This window comes from Lipotes vexillifer, unplaced genomic scaffold (assembly GCF_000442215.2).
Source record: "Lipotes vexillifer unplaced genomic scaffold, Lipotes_vexillifer_v1.1 scaffold231, whole genome shotgun sequence".
NCBI lineage: Eukaryota > Metazoa > Chordata > Mammalia > Artiodactyla > Lipotidae > Lipotes > Lipotes vexillifer.
The window spans coordinates 3,464,191-3,483,048 of record NW_006791822.1 but is presented as its reverse complement, the minus strand read 5'-3'; the positions used below and the strand labels follow the sequence as shown (position 1 = coordinate 3,483,048).

General features: G+C 40.1%; 1 protein-coding gene across 1 annotated transcript in view; it reads right to left on the bottom strand.

Moving 5' to 3' along the window:
* Positions 1-18,858, bottom strand: part of SEC24D (SEC24 homolog D, COPII component) — a 112,709-nt gene that overhangs the window by 19,046 nt on the left and 74,805 nt on the right. The window contains 6 exon segments of the mRNA XM_007464854.1: position 1; positions 3-95; positions 1,114-1,230; positions 9,004-9,097; positions 10,052-10,243; positions 14,794-14,918. The exon segment at position 1 is cut by the window's left edge and continues 83 nt beyond it. Of these exon segments, the coding sequence (XP_007464916.1) occupies position 1; positions 3-95; positions 1,114-1,230; positions 9,004-9,097; positions 10,052-10,243; positions 14,794-14,918 (622 nt within the window).

Here is an 18,858-nt window from a genome sequence, read left to right as displayed (position 1 = left end):
TGACTGGGAAAAAGAAAGAGCGTCACGCAGCATCCGTGAGCCACGCAGTCCTTGGCTAGAGGGTCGTAGACATTTGTCTGGGGCTGGAAAAGGATCTGAAGAAAAAGATACACAAAGGGAAAAAAGAAAACCACGTAATGTTTCTGGTTTCTGTTTTTAATTTCTATTGAATTCTCACTGAAGTTTTTTTTTTTTTTTTTTTTTTTTTTTTTTTTGCGGTACGTGGGCCTCTCACTGTTGTGGCCTCTCCCGTTGCAGAGCACAGGCTCTGGACGCACAGGCTCAGCGGCCATGGCTCATGGGCCCAGCCGCTCCGCGGCATGTGGGATCTTCCTGGACTGGGGCACGAACCCGTGTCCCCTGCATCGGCAGGTGGACTCTCAACCACTGTGCCACCAGAGAAGCCCCTCACTTAAGTTTTTTAAATGAATTTTTTTCCCCAGTTAAGTGCAGAAGAAGTGAGCCATGATAATCATCAGCGCAGAGGCCACATGTTGAGCACCCCGTGGGCCAGGCGTGTGCCGTGTTTAATACATGTATGTGCATAATGTTATCTGATCCTCCGACAGCTCTAAGGAAGCTGACGTTTAGTCCTCCCTTTCACAGACCGAGATGAGGCAACTTGGTTGGTGTCACGTGGCCACGGCTGGATGCTTACCTCATGATTTATCCTTTCCCCTGACTTGTCCCCACGGCTACACTGCCAGAGAGGGTCTGAGCAAAGCATATTTTGAGCCCCAGGCATGTCTACTTCATGCCTCGGGAGTGCTGTCATACGGGACCGTCCACTACATTCGCCCTCTACCTTGATCTTCTTTCTGCATTTCCCCCCATTTCTTCCATTCCCCTAATAGTCTTATCACTCAGTCTCTTACACAGATTATACATGAAACAAGTTTGAGAGCTTATCTTATTTCAGACATCAGTTTTTCTAGGAATATACAATTTCCTAAATTATTTACAATTTAAAATTTTCCTACAAAATACAATGTCCTGGACTTATACACTACATGTAGCTTCTCCCCCTTTCCTATACAAAGCACACACTCCCTCTCCCTTTATTCCATCTTAAGAACTGACATATGGACTTCAAGGACAACTGTTTACAAATACCTTCTCTTTGTCCGTATTAATCAGTTTTTTGTCATCTCTGTTTTTGAGCTTCCCTGGTGCTTCCGCAGTTGGCAAGGAGGAATGGAAGATGAACAGCTTCCCGGGACAGTCAGCTGCCTGGGGGAAAAAAAAAAGAGTCTTGGGTGGGAAGTTTTATTTTAAGGGACTCAGGAAAGTAAAATATAAGTACTTTCTATGAGCCAAGTGCTGTATACATCTCATTAATCCTCACAGTAACCTTGTGCCTTCTATAGATTGGGAAACTGAGGCTCAGGGAGGCTAAGTGATTGGCCTAAAGTCACACAAGTTGTAAATGAAGGGGCCAATTTTTTCTGGCCACACTGTGCGGCTTGCAGGATCTTAGTTCCCTGACCAGGGATCGCACCCGGGCCCACAGCAGTGAAAGCACCAGGTCCTAACCACTGGACCACCAGGGAATTCCCCAAAGAGCCAATACATATAAATGTAGGTCTCTATACCATGATGCTTTAAACACCTATTAAAATGATGTGTCCAAGTAAAAATACTTTCTCATTTAGCCAACAGTAGTCTTTCAGGACCAGGTAAATCCCCTGATGATAGGATTCCCAGGATCATGATGTAATACAAGCTCTTCTTTGAAATCATTAGTAAACAGATTAAACCTGAAGGGGTACTTCAAGGAAGAATGCACAAGAATGCAGCGGTGGTGTGGCAACGGCAGACACAAGGAACCAGCTATCAGGCAAGATGACAAAAGGAAAAAATGCGGGATCAACATCACACTATCTGTAGTCCCTGGGAAGCAACAAAAAGCCCAGGGAGGCTCCATGAAAGTCAAATCAGCATTAAAAATATTTAAAATCTTATTTAGGGAGCTAAGAAATAACCTACAAGAAAAATTTACTGAAATTAAATGATTCAGTATATTGCCCCTCTCCCATCTTGCCTCTCTCCAAACCACCCAGGTACACTGTTGCCTTGAAATAATTTCAAGGCAACTGTTCTGATCACATAGGTGGCTTTTCTCCTCAAGACTCCTGAAGGCTTTCCATTACAGGATAAAGTCCACATTCCTTTATTTGGGTGGGAGCAGGAAGGCCGGGAAACAGTGAGATGTGTTGCTATCAACATTCACTGTGTGCAGCTCTGCACCAGACCCTTCCTGCACATTCCTTATGTAATACTCACAACCTGGTGACGAAGGTAGTATTGCCTGCATGTTAAGGATAGGAAAACTGAGGCTCATCCAATTTGGCGAGGTCAAACAGCCTGTGAACAACAGTTCTGAGGCCCTTTGGAGTTTAGTCTGAATCTGTCTTTCCAGTCTAATCTCACCCCTGACCATCCCCTGAACTGGAAGTTGCAGCCACACAACCTTCTTGCTTTCCTGGAATACACCACGTGCTTTACACACCTCCGTATTTGTTCCCTCTGCCTGGAATCCATCTTTCCTTTTCCTTGGCCTTGAGCTGTTGTTTGCACACGTGTGTGCCTGGGTCAGCTGCAAGATGTGAAGTCATTTGCTACTAATAATAAGGTACTTGGGTTTGTGAATAAGTTCCTTAAAAAACAAATGAAGAGAATTCAAGGCTAGCCCTGTCTTAATGTGTCTCACCAAGTGACACTGTGATATGCTTTGTGGAGTGGGTCCCAGCTGACACCCTGGGGAGGGTGTGTAACCCATGCCCCATCTTGTCTTTGCTGTGTGGCCAGTAGTGAGCAGTGAATTTATTGTTGCCCAAGTCTTTTACCGCAAATTACTGATACATAACAGCATTAATAAGAAGGAAGGCAAGGCTGACTGAAGAGCACGGACAGTGACTGACCCTCCATGTGTATACATACCACATAGGAGAAAGATGTTTTCAACACTTTGGCCAACAAAGACAGTAGTTCCAATGACCAAATCCAAGTAAAATTTCCAGTAATATTGATAATAACACGTTAATTTTTTTGCAATTCTATGACTAAATTTTTTTCATTTCTATCACTTATAAAAGTACTTTCTTTTTTTTTTTTTGCCGTACGCGGGCCTCTCACTGTTGTGGCCTCTCCCGTTGCGGAGCACAGGCTCCGGATGCACAGGCTCAGCGGCCGTGGCTCACGGGCCCAGCCGCTCCGCGGCATGTGGGATCTTCCCGGACCGGGGCACGAACCCGTGTCCCCTGCATAGACAGGCGGGCTCTCAACCACTGCGCCACCAGGGAAGCCCTATAAAAGTACTTTTAATTTTAATCCAAGTAGCAGAAAAGGTATAAAACTTTTCTTAAAAGTCTATCTTTTCCCTGACTTTTCGTGCCTCGCCTGCCCAATTCTCCTAAAGAATTCATTGTCAAAAATTCTTCTATCGGGCTTCCCTGGTGGCGCAGTGGTTGAGAGTCCGCCTGCCGATGCAGGAGACACAGGTTCGTGCCCCGGTCCGGGAAGATCCCACATGCCGCGGAGCGGCTGGGCCCGTGAGCCACGGCCGCTGAGCCTGTGCGTCCGGAGCCTGTGCTCCGCAACGGGAGAGGCCACAACAGTCAGAGGCCCACGTACTGCAAAAACAATAAAAATAAAAATAAAAAATTCTTCTATCATCTAGACCTTCTGTACTCACAGACGCACTGTAACTTTATAACACAGTAGTTAAAAGCATGGGTCCTAGTTCCTAAATGCATGGGTTAGAATCCCAGCCATTTTATCAGCTAAGTGACACTGGGCAAAATATTTAACTTCTCTAAGCCTCAGCTACCTAATTATATGACTCAGGAAAAACAGTAAATACAAAATATTGTTGAGAGAATTCAATGACCCAGGACATGGTGTTAATCATAATTACACATACATGATTGCCTAGTTAATATTACCTATGGAGTAAAACTCTGAAGGAAAAAAAAAAAAAAGTACAATATTGAAAAAAATAAAGAAGCCATATTTATCTTTTTTCCTTATATAATGGCTATTAATTTCAGATTTATTATTTCATTAATCACATCCTTATAAAATCTTTTATGAGTACCAATAAAAGAAAGAGCTCCTATGGCATCATATGCTTTATAATCCCTACAAAATTTATGTTTTTACCAAAATCTGATTGTGCCCACATAAGTGCATCATGTAGGATTAGATGAATGACATGTCATTCTTATTATGGTGGAAACAGATTGAGAAGGGCTGGCCTGGAGAACCCATTGTTCGAAATTCAGCTCCGATGTCCTTTCCTCTGAGAGATGTGTTATTATCCCCCTCAGCAGAGCTGGTTGCCTCTACCTCTATGTCCCTACTCTGCTTTGTAAATAAGACTTTTCTAGAATTAATGACACTGTGTTACAACTTTAGGTATTCTCCTGTCTTCCATGGATCACAGGCTCCATGAAAAAGGAAGGACCTTGATTTTTCTACAATGTTTCTCCAAGTCCCTGCCCAGGGTCTGGTGCCTTTCGCTCTATAGATACTCCATAAATTTTTGTGGAAGGAATGCTGTGATGCATCATCTTGAAACCAAATTTAAGCATATATTAAGACAACTGAAAGATAAATTCCCCCCACCTAATGATATATTTGAAGCATAACCACTAAAGGCCATTTCCCTCCAACATTTTGCCAAAGTCTATTTATCTAGTTTTATGGGGGAAGTAAGAGCTAACTCAGAAAACTGTTCTGAGGCCAACTTAAAAGACAATGCCAGAAATTCACATATAGTTGAGTTATGAGTGTCAGATTTTGAAAGAGATGCAGATTTTGGAAGACTATATGGAAAAAAAGACACTAAGAGTACAAGAGGCTGTGGACACGGAAGCATGTACAACAGAAAATAGGGAATGGAAACCTTTAGTTGGGTAGTTCAAGGGCTTTTGAGAAAGTATGCATCAGAAGTTACCAAACAGTCCCTCTTTATCTTTGTGACAAATTAGCACATGTTTTATGTTAGTTTGTGTCTACTCTCTTTCTTTGCTTCAAAAAGTTTATTACAACTAATTATATATAGATTTTACTTGGCATCTAGCTGACAGAAAGTAGAGCTATAATTCAAATGGGGGAGTCCAGTTCTAAAATGTCTCCACTTGGACACAAATAAGAAACATTGCGCTCCGATGCTCTGTTTCTCCTCCCCTCCACAGAGAATGAGACTCTCAGCTCTGGCCTCTCGTGCAGAACCCCTGAGCTACTCGGCTGACCTGCTGCAGTCCCGGACTTTCCAAAGTCACTCTTTGCTCTCCTCCCCCACCCCCTTTATTTTTGGGAACATAAGCAATGAACATCACACATGGTACTGCAGAGTTACATCTCTTCTACACACTATGAGCAACTCAGAAGCAGGGACAGCAGTCTTCACATTGTCTTAACAAAGCACAGGCGTTTCATCAATCTTTGTTGATTGAAAGAATAAGTGAATGAAGGATGTGGTCTCTTCAATATTTAGACATTACCCTGTAAATTCTCAAAAATGTTAGCTCTTACCTAATAATGACTTCAGGCAAGAATTTTAGTACCCTGTATATGTTATACAAATTTCAGTCTTACTGATTTTTAGCCACACAGGACCTGAAAAGATGATGAGATGATGTGACGGTCACAGGCAGCTAAGCTATCATACACACATCAGACATTTACACACATCAGACATTCACACACACACACACACACACACACACACACACTTTTATCTTATTTGGAATTTTTTTTCCTTCATCCAAACCTGATAAAGTTGCTATGAGGGAGAAAGTATCGAATTGTACTACAGCAGTTTCTGCTCTTATACAACGAATTATAATCATCCAGAATCTTCTTGGAAGATGCAGAAGAAACCTTTTTCATTAAGGTTATTTATGGCAATGGTCTATTTATAAAAAAAAGTTTTGAGTTAACAGATGATTAAAGGCACATATATAATAGAAATGCTAAGGCAAATGTAAAGAACTGGAAATCACTAAGAACGTCAGGGAAAAGAAATCGTTATATTAGAATAGCTACCCTAAGTAGTACCTTAGTAGTTAAAGCTAAAAGAAACATTATGCATTAGACAGCTTATAGCAACAGACTCTAGGAAACCACCCAGTGAATCTTTCTACATGTAAGAGATTGAATCATGCAATAATGTCTCTAGTTAATGTTCTACACAAGAAAGAACTTTCTTCATAGTGTTCTTTCTTAATTTAACCATTAATTAACAGCTTAGGGCAAGACATTAAATCATAGTTAAACAAAAGCGTTCTTAGTGCAAGTGTAATGTGAAGTTGTACGGGTCAGGTATGCAATTTTCTCGTGAGTTAACTTAATGTAAGGATATTCCAAGAGATGGTAGAATGAATAACAATTCTTTACACTGGTGGTTCCCAAATATGGATAATCAGCAGAGCAAACTGGGGAGCTAATGAATCAGGATCTCTGGAAGTGGGGCCAGAGATCTGCATTTGAAAAAAGTACCCGCCCTTTAATACGTGACTCCACGACTTGGGGCATGCCTGCCTTCCCGGTCTTCTGCAGCCGTGGAGTCTGTGTGAAGATGGGCTGGGAGAGTGATCTGCCAGCAGGCACAGGGCAGTAAGCACCACTAACATTATGTCCAACAGTGTCATTTTATAAAGGTAGCTCCTTATCTGCATATAAAGACAGTTCTTGGGGCTTCCCTGGTGGCACAGTGGTTACGAATCCACTTGCCAGTGCAGGGGACACAGCTTTGAGCCCTGGTCTGGGAAGATCCCACATGCAGTGGAGCAACTAAGCCCGTGTGCCACAACTACTGAGCCTGCGCTCTAGAGCCTGCGAGCCACAACTACTGAACACGTGTAACACAACTACTGAAGCCCGCGCACCTAGAGCCCGTGCTCCACAACAAGAGAAACCACCACAATGAGAAGCCTGCGCACTGCAACGAAGAGTAGCCCCCACTCTCCGCAACTAGAGAAAGCCCGTGCACGGCAACAAGGACCCAACGCAGCCAAAAATAATTAAATAAAATAAATTTATAAAAGAAAAAAAGCTATAAAAAAAGTTCTTTACCTTCTCTAAAGGGAGTTCATTCTACTTTGTAAGAATAATGCTACTTATTTACTTTGATATTTGTAAAGTTATTCTGATTAGTTATATTTAGATACTAGTTTCTTCTCATCTTTAAACTTCAGTGTAAAAGTACATGCTACTCTAACATTAAAAATTGCAAGTATAACAAAAAATAACATGCAAAAGACATGAAAGTAGATTGACTGAAATGCACTGGCCTCTGGCAAATGACAGGCAGCTGAGAACACTGACAGCGCAGTTATCATGGTACTGAGCAACCTCGAAGAACATCGTGCTTAATAAGAACACAGTGGTTTTCAGTCATGTATCATAATATCTCATTTTAGATATGTGGAATGCGTGTACACAAGTTGCTTTATATATTTTTTCTTTCAAGGCTGCTAAACAGCCTCTAGACCTCTTGTGGACTGCCAGTGTGGAACCCATTGTGACAAGACAGTATTGCTCCCTTTTAGAAACGATATATTCGTTTGAGCTGGGATTCTGGATGCATGTTTTAATGAAGCCTGTATATTCTTTCATGGATGAAGCTTCCTGTGTGTGTGTGTGTGTGTGCACGCATGTGCCTATCTGTCTTCTTTAAAATTTATTTACTAGCAACTAAAGAAGAGCCATGCCGTGCTCTTCTTTCCACTCTACTGTCTTAACTAACGATTTATTGGCTTATGAATATTCACTCATCTTTCAGGCATGAGCACGTGAAAACAATGTTACTCCCAGTACTAACTTCTCAGAGTAGAAAGACTTGTAGCATCACATATAACTTATCACGTATCAGGAAATTTACATATGAATTTCTAGACACCTTATTGGAGGAGAGAACAACAATTGCAAAACTCTTTCAAATTGAAACAGAAGATATTAGTCTTTAGCAATGTGGAATAAAATAGGAATTCCCAAGTCTTTCTGTAGCCCAAACAATGATCACTGCTGGCTTCCACGGGATGAAACTTAACATCATCTCCAAATCGCTTTCTGATGTAAAATTTATCTTTAATTTTATGTTAAATTTACTTGTATTGAGGCTTTTTGAGGGATATCTACGAGTCTTTGATCCCATGAGTGAATACTCTGAAGACCAAAGAACCCAGGCAAGAATCACTATACTGGAACCAGACTATAATGTTTGGTCATAAAATTTATGTGTAAGTATTTCATAAACTTAATTCTGTAGGGTTGTTGTTGCTGTTTGTTATTACTGCTAGCCATTTTATCTTAAAAAATAATTCAAATGTTACTGTAATAATAAAATTTAAAAATCAATTTTAGGAACTCATTGTCTGGGCCAAAGTGGTTTGACTCCTGTGCCAAGGTAATAATGATTAAGAGTAAGCACTTTCCAACCATTCTGCCTTCCTCAGATTAATGTCTTTATTACTATGAAAACGACCAGAGTCCCTTGGGCTCAGCTTCCCAACCAGAGAGTCGGCAACCCCACTCTGCTTCTGGCATTCAGCAAGGCCCCAGGCAGCATTCACTTCTGTCACTGACTGTGACCGCCTTGCCCTTGCACGTTTGAAAACCCCAAGGAAGAAGAGAAATGGAGATTTTTCTTTTCATATCTGGTAGTTCAGATATTGTTGAAATAATTTAAAAATAGATCATATAAAGTTCACATAAAAGCCAAAAGGAGGAGCTAAACTGGAAACCCCGACAAAATCAGTTGTTCAGATGCTAACAGTGCTGGAATGTAAACGCTGGGAGCAAGCTGTGGTTTGGGCCGTTTCCTCCTGAGATTTGTAGGGAAGTTTGAACAGCCTCCAGCAACCTGCGTGTTTTAATGAAGGCTGTAACTCTTTCATGGATGAAAATTCCTCTGTGTGTGTGTGTGTGTGTGTGTGTGTGTGTGTGTGTGTGTGTTTAGAATTTATTTACTAGCAACTGAAAGGGCCTTCCTCTCACCTTTAGTGCTTCCATGCCAGCCTGGATGACAGGAGCAAAGACTGTCTCATTTTCATTAGAGTCTGCAAACATCTCTGGAATCTGGTCCAATAAACTGCAAGAAATGAATGAGCAAAAGGCTTTAAATATTTAGCATATTTGTAATAAACATCAGGAAATAAATCACGAACACTTCAGGCCTAAGTACATATGGTGTTTTTTTTACACTGAACACCTGTGGGTGAATTTCAGAGGTTATTCCTCAAGGAATGATATCCTGGCATGATTTGGCACCAAAATTTATGATTTGGTTGGAACATTTACAAAATCATACTCTTTATAGATTTTTTTTCTATTTACTACATTTCTGATCTCTTAGACTATAAATTATGGAACAGTGGCTATATCATCACCAAGTACTCTCATGCACACTCAGGAAATAACTCCCTTGCATTGCCTTCCAGCAAAGAGAAGGGACTGGTAGGGTTGAGTATGTGTACTAAAAAAAATTCCTCCTTTTAGATACCAGTCTGCAATGAAAAGAGACAGAACTAACATAAATAACAGAGTTTTATAATCCATGTGTTAAAACCCCCTTGGTAATGACAAAACAAAATATGTGTGATTGAATCAAAACATTAAAAAAGAGAAAGACAAATTATCATATGATATCACTTGCATGTGGAATCTAAAAAAAATGGTACAAATGAACCTATTTACAAAACAAAAATAGTCACAGATGTAGAAAACAAACTTATGGTTACCAAGGGGGGAAAGACGTGGGGAGGGGTAACTGGGAGATTGGGATGGACATATACACACTACTAGGTATAAAACAGCTAATAAGGACCTACTGCATAGCACAGGGACCTCTACTCAGTGCTCTGTAATGACCTACAAGGGAACAGAATCTAAAAAAGAGTGGATACAGGTATATGTATAACTGATTCCCTCTGCTGTACGGCAGAAACTAACACACCATTGTAAACCAACTCTACTCCAATAAAGATTAATTTAAAAAAAACAGACAACTGAGTAGGATCTAAATTATAAAGCACTCGATACTTACTTGTGAATCACAGATTGGGATTCTTGATAGCTGACAAGGAAACCATCCAACAGAGGAACAAAGACCTCGCTGATGTCGGTCACCACCATCATCTGGGGCCGTGCCAAAGTGCTCTTTACGTTAAAGAAATGGAGGACTTTGTTGTACGTGATGAAACCGACTCGAAGTGAGGAAGTCTCTTCCTGACCTTCCCTGTGAGAGAGAAAAAAAGGGTTTGACGTTCTTCCATAAAGTCCTGAGAGAGTGGCTTCTATGAGAAATTCAGTAAGAACACATTCTATAAAATATACAGAAGACATGTGTAAAGGTTTGGTCTTAATTATCATTTACAGGATATAGATAATACTGAGTCACAGTGGTAGGGGGTGGGAGATACTACAAAACTAACTTAAGTTGATTTAAAAAACTCAAAAATCTAGGTAAAAAACCAAATAGATATTATGAAAACATTTGCTCACATTTTTCTACTATATTTATTCTAACCATAGCAATTACAAGGTGCTTTTTTTTCCCCCCACAAACAAGCGAGGATTATTACAGTCTTTAGAAACAAAGCTCTCAGAAGTCACCAGAAGGTCAGAGTAACAAATGGCATATCTGAAGCAAGAGAAAGGCATATTCAGATTACAAACAGGACAACTATTTTTGTCAAGGACTTGCTCCTCCTGTGTGATTTTTTTTTACGCATTCTCAAGACTCTCAATAGAAAATGGGCTAGATTTTGAAAGCTATATACCGTATAAACATATAGTGTAAATACTAAAATAAATCACATATACGAATTGACAATGTAATTCTTATTAGGTAACCATTTGTGATGGTCATGGCTAGAGAATAAAAGCAATAAAATCTCCAAAACGGTAACAAAACGTAAAACAAATTTTTTTTTTAGGAAAAATTTTTTTGAGGAATTCCAGGACAAGGCCTTAATCTTCCTGAAAGGAGTACAAAGGCATGAATATTGCTGTTAAAGTCTATACTAAGTATATTCGGAGTTGAGTGGTCTAGACTCGTTTTTATTCTCACTGTCTCTCCTCCCCCCCCCCCTTCCACACCTCCCCCTAAAAAAACACACCTCGACACCACTGATATTCTTACTCATTTTCAGCAGTGGATATAACATAGTGCTCAGCGGCTACATGAAAGCCATTTTCTTTGACCCTTAGACATCCGTAAAACTTATTTTGCTTTGGGGACAACTTTTGTGAAAAAGAACCTAGTTTGCTCAGTTTCTACATTTTGCACATAGCCTAAAGAGTTACTTGAGTACAAGAGAAAGGACAATGGAAGTGTCCAAAGTTCCCACCGAAGACTCCCCAATTTCCTTGATGTTTCAGCAGAGTGCAGGCTGACAAACTATTCACTTTAAACTCTGTTCTAGTTCTTCTCTACCTACTTTGCTAACTGAGGACATTTGCTCTTCATTGTGGCCTTGAAAAATGGCTGGGCAGTTTAAATAGATCCTCATAATCCCAAAAGCACTTGGTAAATGTTTACATTTTGGACTCTTGCAAAATATTTAGAAATAGGAATCCTTATCCTTTGTAGATACACATACACAGACTTGACACACACACACACCCCCCTCCACAATCTAAACTGTACGACTTTACGCAACCAATGACTATACTATACTGTATCCATGTTCCCCGTCCCCCTCCGTATTTATTAGAATTTTACTCTTCAAGGCCAAGCACAAATCCTCCTTCTGTGAAGACTTCCCTGATGCTACCAACCAGAAGTTATTTCCTCTTTCTAAATTTCTACAACTCATTCACATTTGGCTCTTGGTAGAAAGTGCCTTTTAGTTAACATTTCAGGAATCCCTGACAATAAACCAATAAAGGGCAGGGCTCAAGGCTTACACTCTCTGCTCCTGGAGGGTCAAGCACAACGTGGAGAAGAATAGAGGTCTCGTTGAGGATGACTGTCATGATGTGGGACACTGTCTGAGAGGGCAAGTTAGAACCCAAACTGATAAACTGATTTGTCTGTATCCCTTCTCAGCTCCCGTGGAGTGATGTCGCCTTGGTAGTTTAAAATCAGCCCAGCTGGAAGTGTTTATACCACAGGAATGAGCAAACGCTACAAATCAAGGCTTTATTTATTTGAGAGCCAGTTTTCCAGCACACCACTGGTTAAGCTCCTATTTCCCAGTAAACCTTTTACTACATAGGGTGAAAAATGTCCAGCGAATCATGAAGGGGATTTATTCCTTTTAATAGTTAATTTGGAGTCAACCAAGGCAAAAGACACAAAAGAAAAATTAAAGAGAAGAATCTGGATTGCTATTCCCCATTGGATTTGGACATTTTTAGTGATGGAAAAAGAGTATCCTGGGATTCATAGGGTTCACTTAAAATCTAATTAACATTTTTTATAAACATTTAATCAGGACATCTCACATTATTACAAAATAGTAGTAGTGTTTCCATTGGAACAACTCTTTTTAAATTTGAGAAACAAAGAACTATCCTAAAATGTTCTTTTTCAACAGTATAGCTGCCCTGTTACGTCATATCCACAAGAAAACAAAACCTCAGTCTCTCCTTCATTTGATTCTACACAAATTTTGTAAAGTTATATAAGGGATATCTTAATAAAGAACATGTTTTGTTCCATTTTTAATGACCCCTTCCCTCAACAGTTGCCCCTATTATTATAATGGAATGAATCTGACAGAGCAACACTGAAGATATTAGTAACTGGAAGAACCAGAATATTCCAAAATCAAGCATTTTGAACATCTTAGCTACAGCAGCATTAAAAACAAACAACCAGAAAAAAGTCCGAGAATTTGATCTGAGTAACGAGTGAAGCACTTCAAATCTTTTCTTTCCTGCTCCAGAGAAGTCAGACAGAAAAGTCTGGCAACCTGGCAATATCAAAGATGCAAATTCAAAGTTAAAGAGTAGGAATGGGCTTTCCCTTTTCAAAAGATTAGCTGAGAGATGAACATACCTTAGATATTAATCAAGACTTATATACTATGCTTTAAAAACACTGCTTTAGTTCACAGAAGTAAATCAAATTGATGGCAATCTTACCATCGAAAATATAAAGTTATACATACACGCAGCCCAAAATAAATTTCAGGGGAGAAAAGAAAAAACAGATTTGTTTTAAAAGATAAAGAAAGAGAAGGTATTTTGGCTTGAATAAAAACTTTCAAGAGAGTTACTTGAAAAGTGGCAGGGAATAGCCAGCAGTATTCCCCCCCCCCGCCCCCCCACTCGCCATCTCTTGCCAAAGCCACACTTCTGCTCCAATGGGATATAAAGGTCATGATGACACCTAACAGTGTGATTTCATAACTTGCATCAATAGGTTACAAGCTTCATATCACCACTGTGTTGAAAAGAAACAAGGGGTTGGTGAAGTGACTATGAAAATAGGTTATGAGAAACTAATTTGAACCAGTCTGAAAAAGAGAGAGAGAGAGAGACCACTTCCAGAAATTAGAGTAGTTTGCTTTCATACAACTCAAGTTCAAAATTCAGATGTAGTGTTAAAGTAGCCCTGGGGGAGGTCTGTGATCAAATATGCCATTTTAGGCAGAAAGTCCATACTTGTCCAGTGTCCCTGAGAATGAGGTCACAGAAACTATAGTCACAACAGTCGGCAGGCGTCAGAGGCCTTTCTTTTGCCCCATCTTCAACTTGCTCCCAGCTCATTCTTCATTGTAGAATTCAGTTTGAAATCACCTCAATGTTTTTTAAACATCCCCACTGCTTTTCCAAACCATCCTTGAGAATATTATGACTTCAGCTTCATGGATACAAACAAAACTACTCCTGGGAGGTCCAGAGTTCGCTCAACTGAGCCTCACAGGCAACCAAAGCACCAGCCACATGCGGAACAAATACAGAGGAGTGGGCACCCGAGGACCTGGGGAGACCTAGGGGCTGCGGACAACTCGCCCCTCAAAGCACCCCCTTTCAGAACAGAGGTTGCTTATGTTCAGAAGGTAGGGAGGGGTGGAAGATGCTAAGACTGGTGCAGACACTAGGTTCCAGACAGACAATCTTTTCTAGCCTCTTTTATCTTCTTAAGCATGTCATCTTCTCATAAAGGAAAGCTTTCTCCCTGCTCACAAGTCTCCTTACTAGATGCTAGTTCCAAGCCTAAACAACTAGTTTATACACGATAAAACATAGTCATGTTTTCTAATATACCTTTCCACCTTTCCTTTTATGCGCTGCCCCCTGCAACAGCAGGACAAATGATGTACCCTGTGCCCTTAAGTTACAGGACATAGAGGCAGGAAAGCTGCAGAGGGGTTAGACAGGGTACTATAAGGGCAAAAGGGAATTTGGCCAAAAAGCCACGGGGCCTGCCATGAGACAACAGTTCAGTTTCCTGGCATCCCTTAGAACTCTCTACCATGCCCAGCAACCTACCCGTTTCTGCTGGAAAATCAATGTTTTTGAAAAGTGAATAACAGACTTCCAAGGCCTTTTCCACCACACTGCTGGGATTCTCCTTATAATTTAGAATGGATTTTTTGAATGTTGTTTACCGTGGCATTATTTCTTATCAGTTGTGTTTCTTTTGCTTTGTACAAAAGATCACTCTGATTTTTTAAGGTTTGATGCTGTTTATAATTGTTTATAAATTATAAACAATTATCTGATGTCCCCATTAGCAAAAGAGACCAATGGGCCATTCAACACTTGTTTTCTGGCCAATATACTAATTCAGCAATATTGTATGAGTTACAAAAAGAATGGCAGTTCCCTTACTTCGGAAGTTTTTCCAGCACAGTCTTCAGTTCTTCACATATGAGCTTCACAAGTCCATTCTTAATGTTACTATAAGAAACATCAATCATGAAGATAAAGGCTGGTGGGTTGGGAGGCTTATTCTTCTACAAGAAAGCAAACAAATCACACACATATAATTATAATGTACATACATCTCATAATCAAATTAAAACACCCAGAAACTCTTTAAGGTCATCAGACATCTCATTTAATATAACATGTGTGGAATTAAATCATTTTCTGGAACAGTCTCTGATGCTATAAAAAAGATAAAAGCTGTTTATTTTCCAGGCTATGACCTGGGTCCCACTATTGAATTAGACAGGATTATGACAGCTAGCAGAGAAAGGCTCAGAAGACCTTATTACCACAATTCCCCAAAGGTGAGTACAGTCTTGTGGTGAGCTCGCTTAGAACACTCTGCCTTAGGGGAAGAAATATGTCTGGAACCCTGGCAAACTGTGGCCCAAAATAGTACAAAACTATAATTAGTGTTTGTTTTTGAAACTGAAGTAAAACTTCATTAACTTGATATCACCATTTTCAACTCTCTTCCTTTATAAGCTCTTCAAAGATATGAAATTAAATACTAAAATATAATTGTATACTTAAAAAATTGTGCTGTATTATTAAATATGTACCTGTTCCTTACATATTTATGGTAAAAAAAAATTGAATACTGGGCCTTTTCTCTGTTTAAAACAATCACTATAACATAAAGCAGCTGCTACATAAATGTTTTGTAGCTTTTGGTCCCTTTACTGGCTGGTGTTCAAACAGCTCTTAGGAAGCAATTCTTCAGTTGGATATTATAAAATATTTAGAAAATAGAACCACAGGCAAACAACTTTAGTGACTCACACTAGAGAGTAAAGAATTAAGGCTAATCTTTGTGATAAATGAAAAAAAGTTCTAGATTAAATTTTAATTGTTACAATTATAAAATTAGATGACACTATCTCCAAATTAAGTTACTAATTCATCCTATGTCCACTATAGGGCTAGATGTAACATTCCTCTAATAAAAGTCTTTCATTTGAAAAAAGGAAAAAAAATTGTAGGACTTGAAAATTATCAACCTGAAAACTGCATTGCTTTGCCACATCCAAAATCAGACCAACAAAGAAATGTAAGAACTCTGTTGCTGTCTACATCTGTAATGATTTTTTAAAATTTATTTATTTATTTATTCATTTTTGGCTATGTTGGGTCTTTGTTGTTGTGCGTGGGCTTTCTCTAGTTGCGGCCAGTGCGTGCTACTCTTTGTTGTGGTGTGCGGGCTTCTCATTGCGGTGGCTTCTCTTGTTGCAGAGCATGGGCCCTAGGTGCGCGGGTTCAGTAGTTGTGGCTCGCGGGATCTAGAGCGCAGGCTCAGTAGTTGTGGCGCAGGGGCTTAGCTGCTCCATGGCATGTGGGATCTTCCCGGACAAGGGCTTGAACCTGTGTCCCCTGCACTGGCAGGAGGATTCTTAACCACTGCACCACCAGGGAAGTCCCGTGAGCAATGATTTTTATTGCAAACCACTCCTGATTCCCACCTAATCTAATTCATAACAGAAACTTATGCTGATTTACATAGAATGAAAATAACAATCGTTTCCACTAATTAAACCAAAACCTGTGACCAATCCAAATGTGGCTTACCATTCTTACATTCTCTCCTAAGTTCAGCATCACCAGTTCCCTACTGAATTTTTTTTTTTTTAACATCTTTATTGGGGTATAATTGCTTTACAATGGTGTGTTAGTTTCTGCTTTATAACAAAGTGAATCAGTTATACATATACATATGTTCCCATATCTCTTCCCTCTTGCGTCTCCCTCCCTCCCACCCTCCCTATCCCACCCCTCCAGGCGGTCACAAAGCACCGAGCCGATATTCCTGTGCCATGCGGCTGCTTCCCACTAGCTATCTACCTTACGTTTGTTAGTAAATATATGTCCATGTCTCTCTCTCGCCCTATCACCCCACTGAATATTTTTGATATCTCCAACCTACACGTTTCTACAGAATGCTTCACTGTAACTTGCTTTCTATGTATGCAAAACTAATACAACACTCCTCTATAAATAACATTCTCTTCCAGTATCTCTATCAATAACATCACTACATGTCAACCCAAAGGCTTGAAAACATGAAATTAGATTTGACTATTCCTTTTCTTTCCATCACCAAGTCCCATTGATTTATTCTTTCAAAATGCTTCTTTCACATGCTTTACCCCATCCCCTCTCTTAACCACCCGGAAGTCTGTCATCCTGCACCTAGACAACTGTACTGGCTTCATCCCTGGCTGCCTTAATCGATCACTCTACCCATTCAATCCAGCTGGCTTTGTCCGGCCAACCTTAGCATGCATAAACTCTATAACCTGGTTTACCGTGACATCCTGAAGCTCACAGATCTCCTGGCTGCACTACAGTGATCTGAAATAAAACCCAGCTCTCATCCTCAATCTCTCTTATCTCTGCAATTTTCGGCCTGGCGGACCACTTTCCCTTTTTCAGCTGCCGAGGCACCGTGGTGTCATTTCCTCTCCCACTTTTCTGACTGCTGCTTCTGTTTTTCATTTTGTTATCTTTCTCCAAAGGATACCCTCTTCTCTTTCCTTACCACATGCTCCATCACAGAATCTCATTTGCTCATTTTTAACCAGCACCTCTCTGTAGGCGACCCCTCAGATTCTCTCCACATGGTCTGTCTTCTGAGCTCCCGATCAGCATTCCAATCAACCACAGCACACCTCCACAGCAAGGTGCCGCCAGCACCTTACACTCAAAATCTTAGAAGTGAAGACAACATTTCTCCCACTATGCTGGCCCTTTCTACAAGGAACTTACAGAAAATATGATCCTCCAGAATGCTCTGGGCTTGATGCCTCATTTCCTCTGTGGAATTGTTCATCCCCCTTGCTATCCACACCTAGTTAACTGGGAAGCCCTTAGCGGCTCCTTCTTGTTCCAGTACCCAAATTTAGACCCTCATTTTCATCCTTTAAAAAAACTATTTTCAACTGTGGTAAAATACACAGAATATAATTCACCATCTTAACCATTTTTAAGTGTGCAGTTCAGTGGTTTCAAGTACATTTACGTTGTTGTGCAACCGTCACCACCATCCATTTCTAGAACTCTTTCTATCCTGCGGAAACGGAAACTTTGTACCCTTTAAACAATCATTTACCATTTCCCCCGCTCTCCAGCCCTGGGAACCATCTCTCTACATTTCTACTTTCTGTCTCTATGAATGGGACTACTCTAGGTACTTCATAAAAGTAAAATCATACAGTATTTGTCGTTTATGTGATTGGCTTATTTCTCTTAGCATAACGTCCTGAACATTCATCCGTGTTGTGGCATATGTCAGACCTTTTTAAGGCTTAATAATATTGCATGGTATGTATATTCCACATTTTGTTTATCCATTCATCCATCTATGGATATTTGGGTTACTTCTACCTTTTGGCTATTGTGACTAATGCTATTATGAACATGGGTGTGAAAATATCTCTTTGAGACTCTCTTTTCAATTATTTTGGGTATATACCCAGAAGGAGAATTGCTGGATCATTTGGTAATTCAGTTTTTAATTTTCTGAGGAATTGTTATATTACCCTCATTTTCTCGTTTCGACTACTACATTAACTTTTTTTTTTTAAACATCTTTATTGGAGTATAATTGCTTTACAATGGTGTGTTAGTTTCTGCTTTATAACAAAGTGAATCGGTTATACATATACATATGTTCCCATATCTCTTCCCTCTTGCGTCTCCCCCCCTCCCACCCTCCCTATTCCCACCCCTCTAGGTGGTCACAAAGCACCCAGCTGATCTGCCTGTGCTATGCGGCTGCTTGCCACTAGCTATCTATTTTACTTTTGGTAGTGTATATATGTCCGTGCCACTCTTCTCACTTTGTCACAGCTTACCCTTCCCCCTCCCCATATCCTCAAGTCCATTCTCTAGTAGGTCTGTGTCTTTATTCCTGTCTTACCCCTAGGTTCTTCATGACATTTTTTTCCCTTAAATTCCATATATATGTGT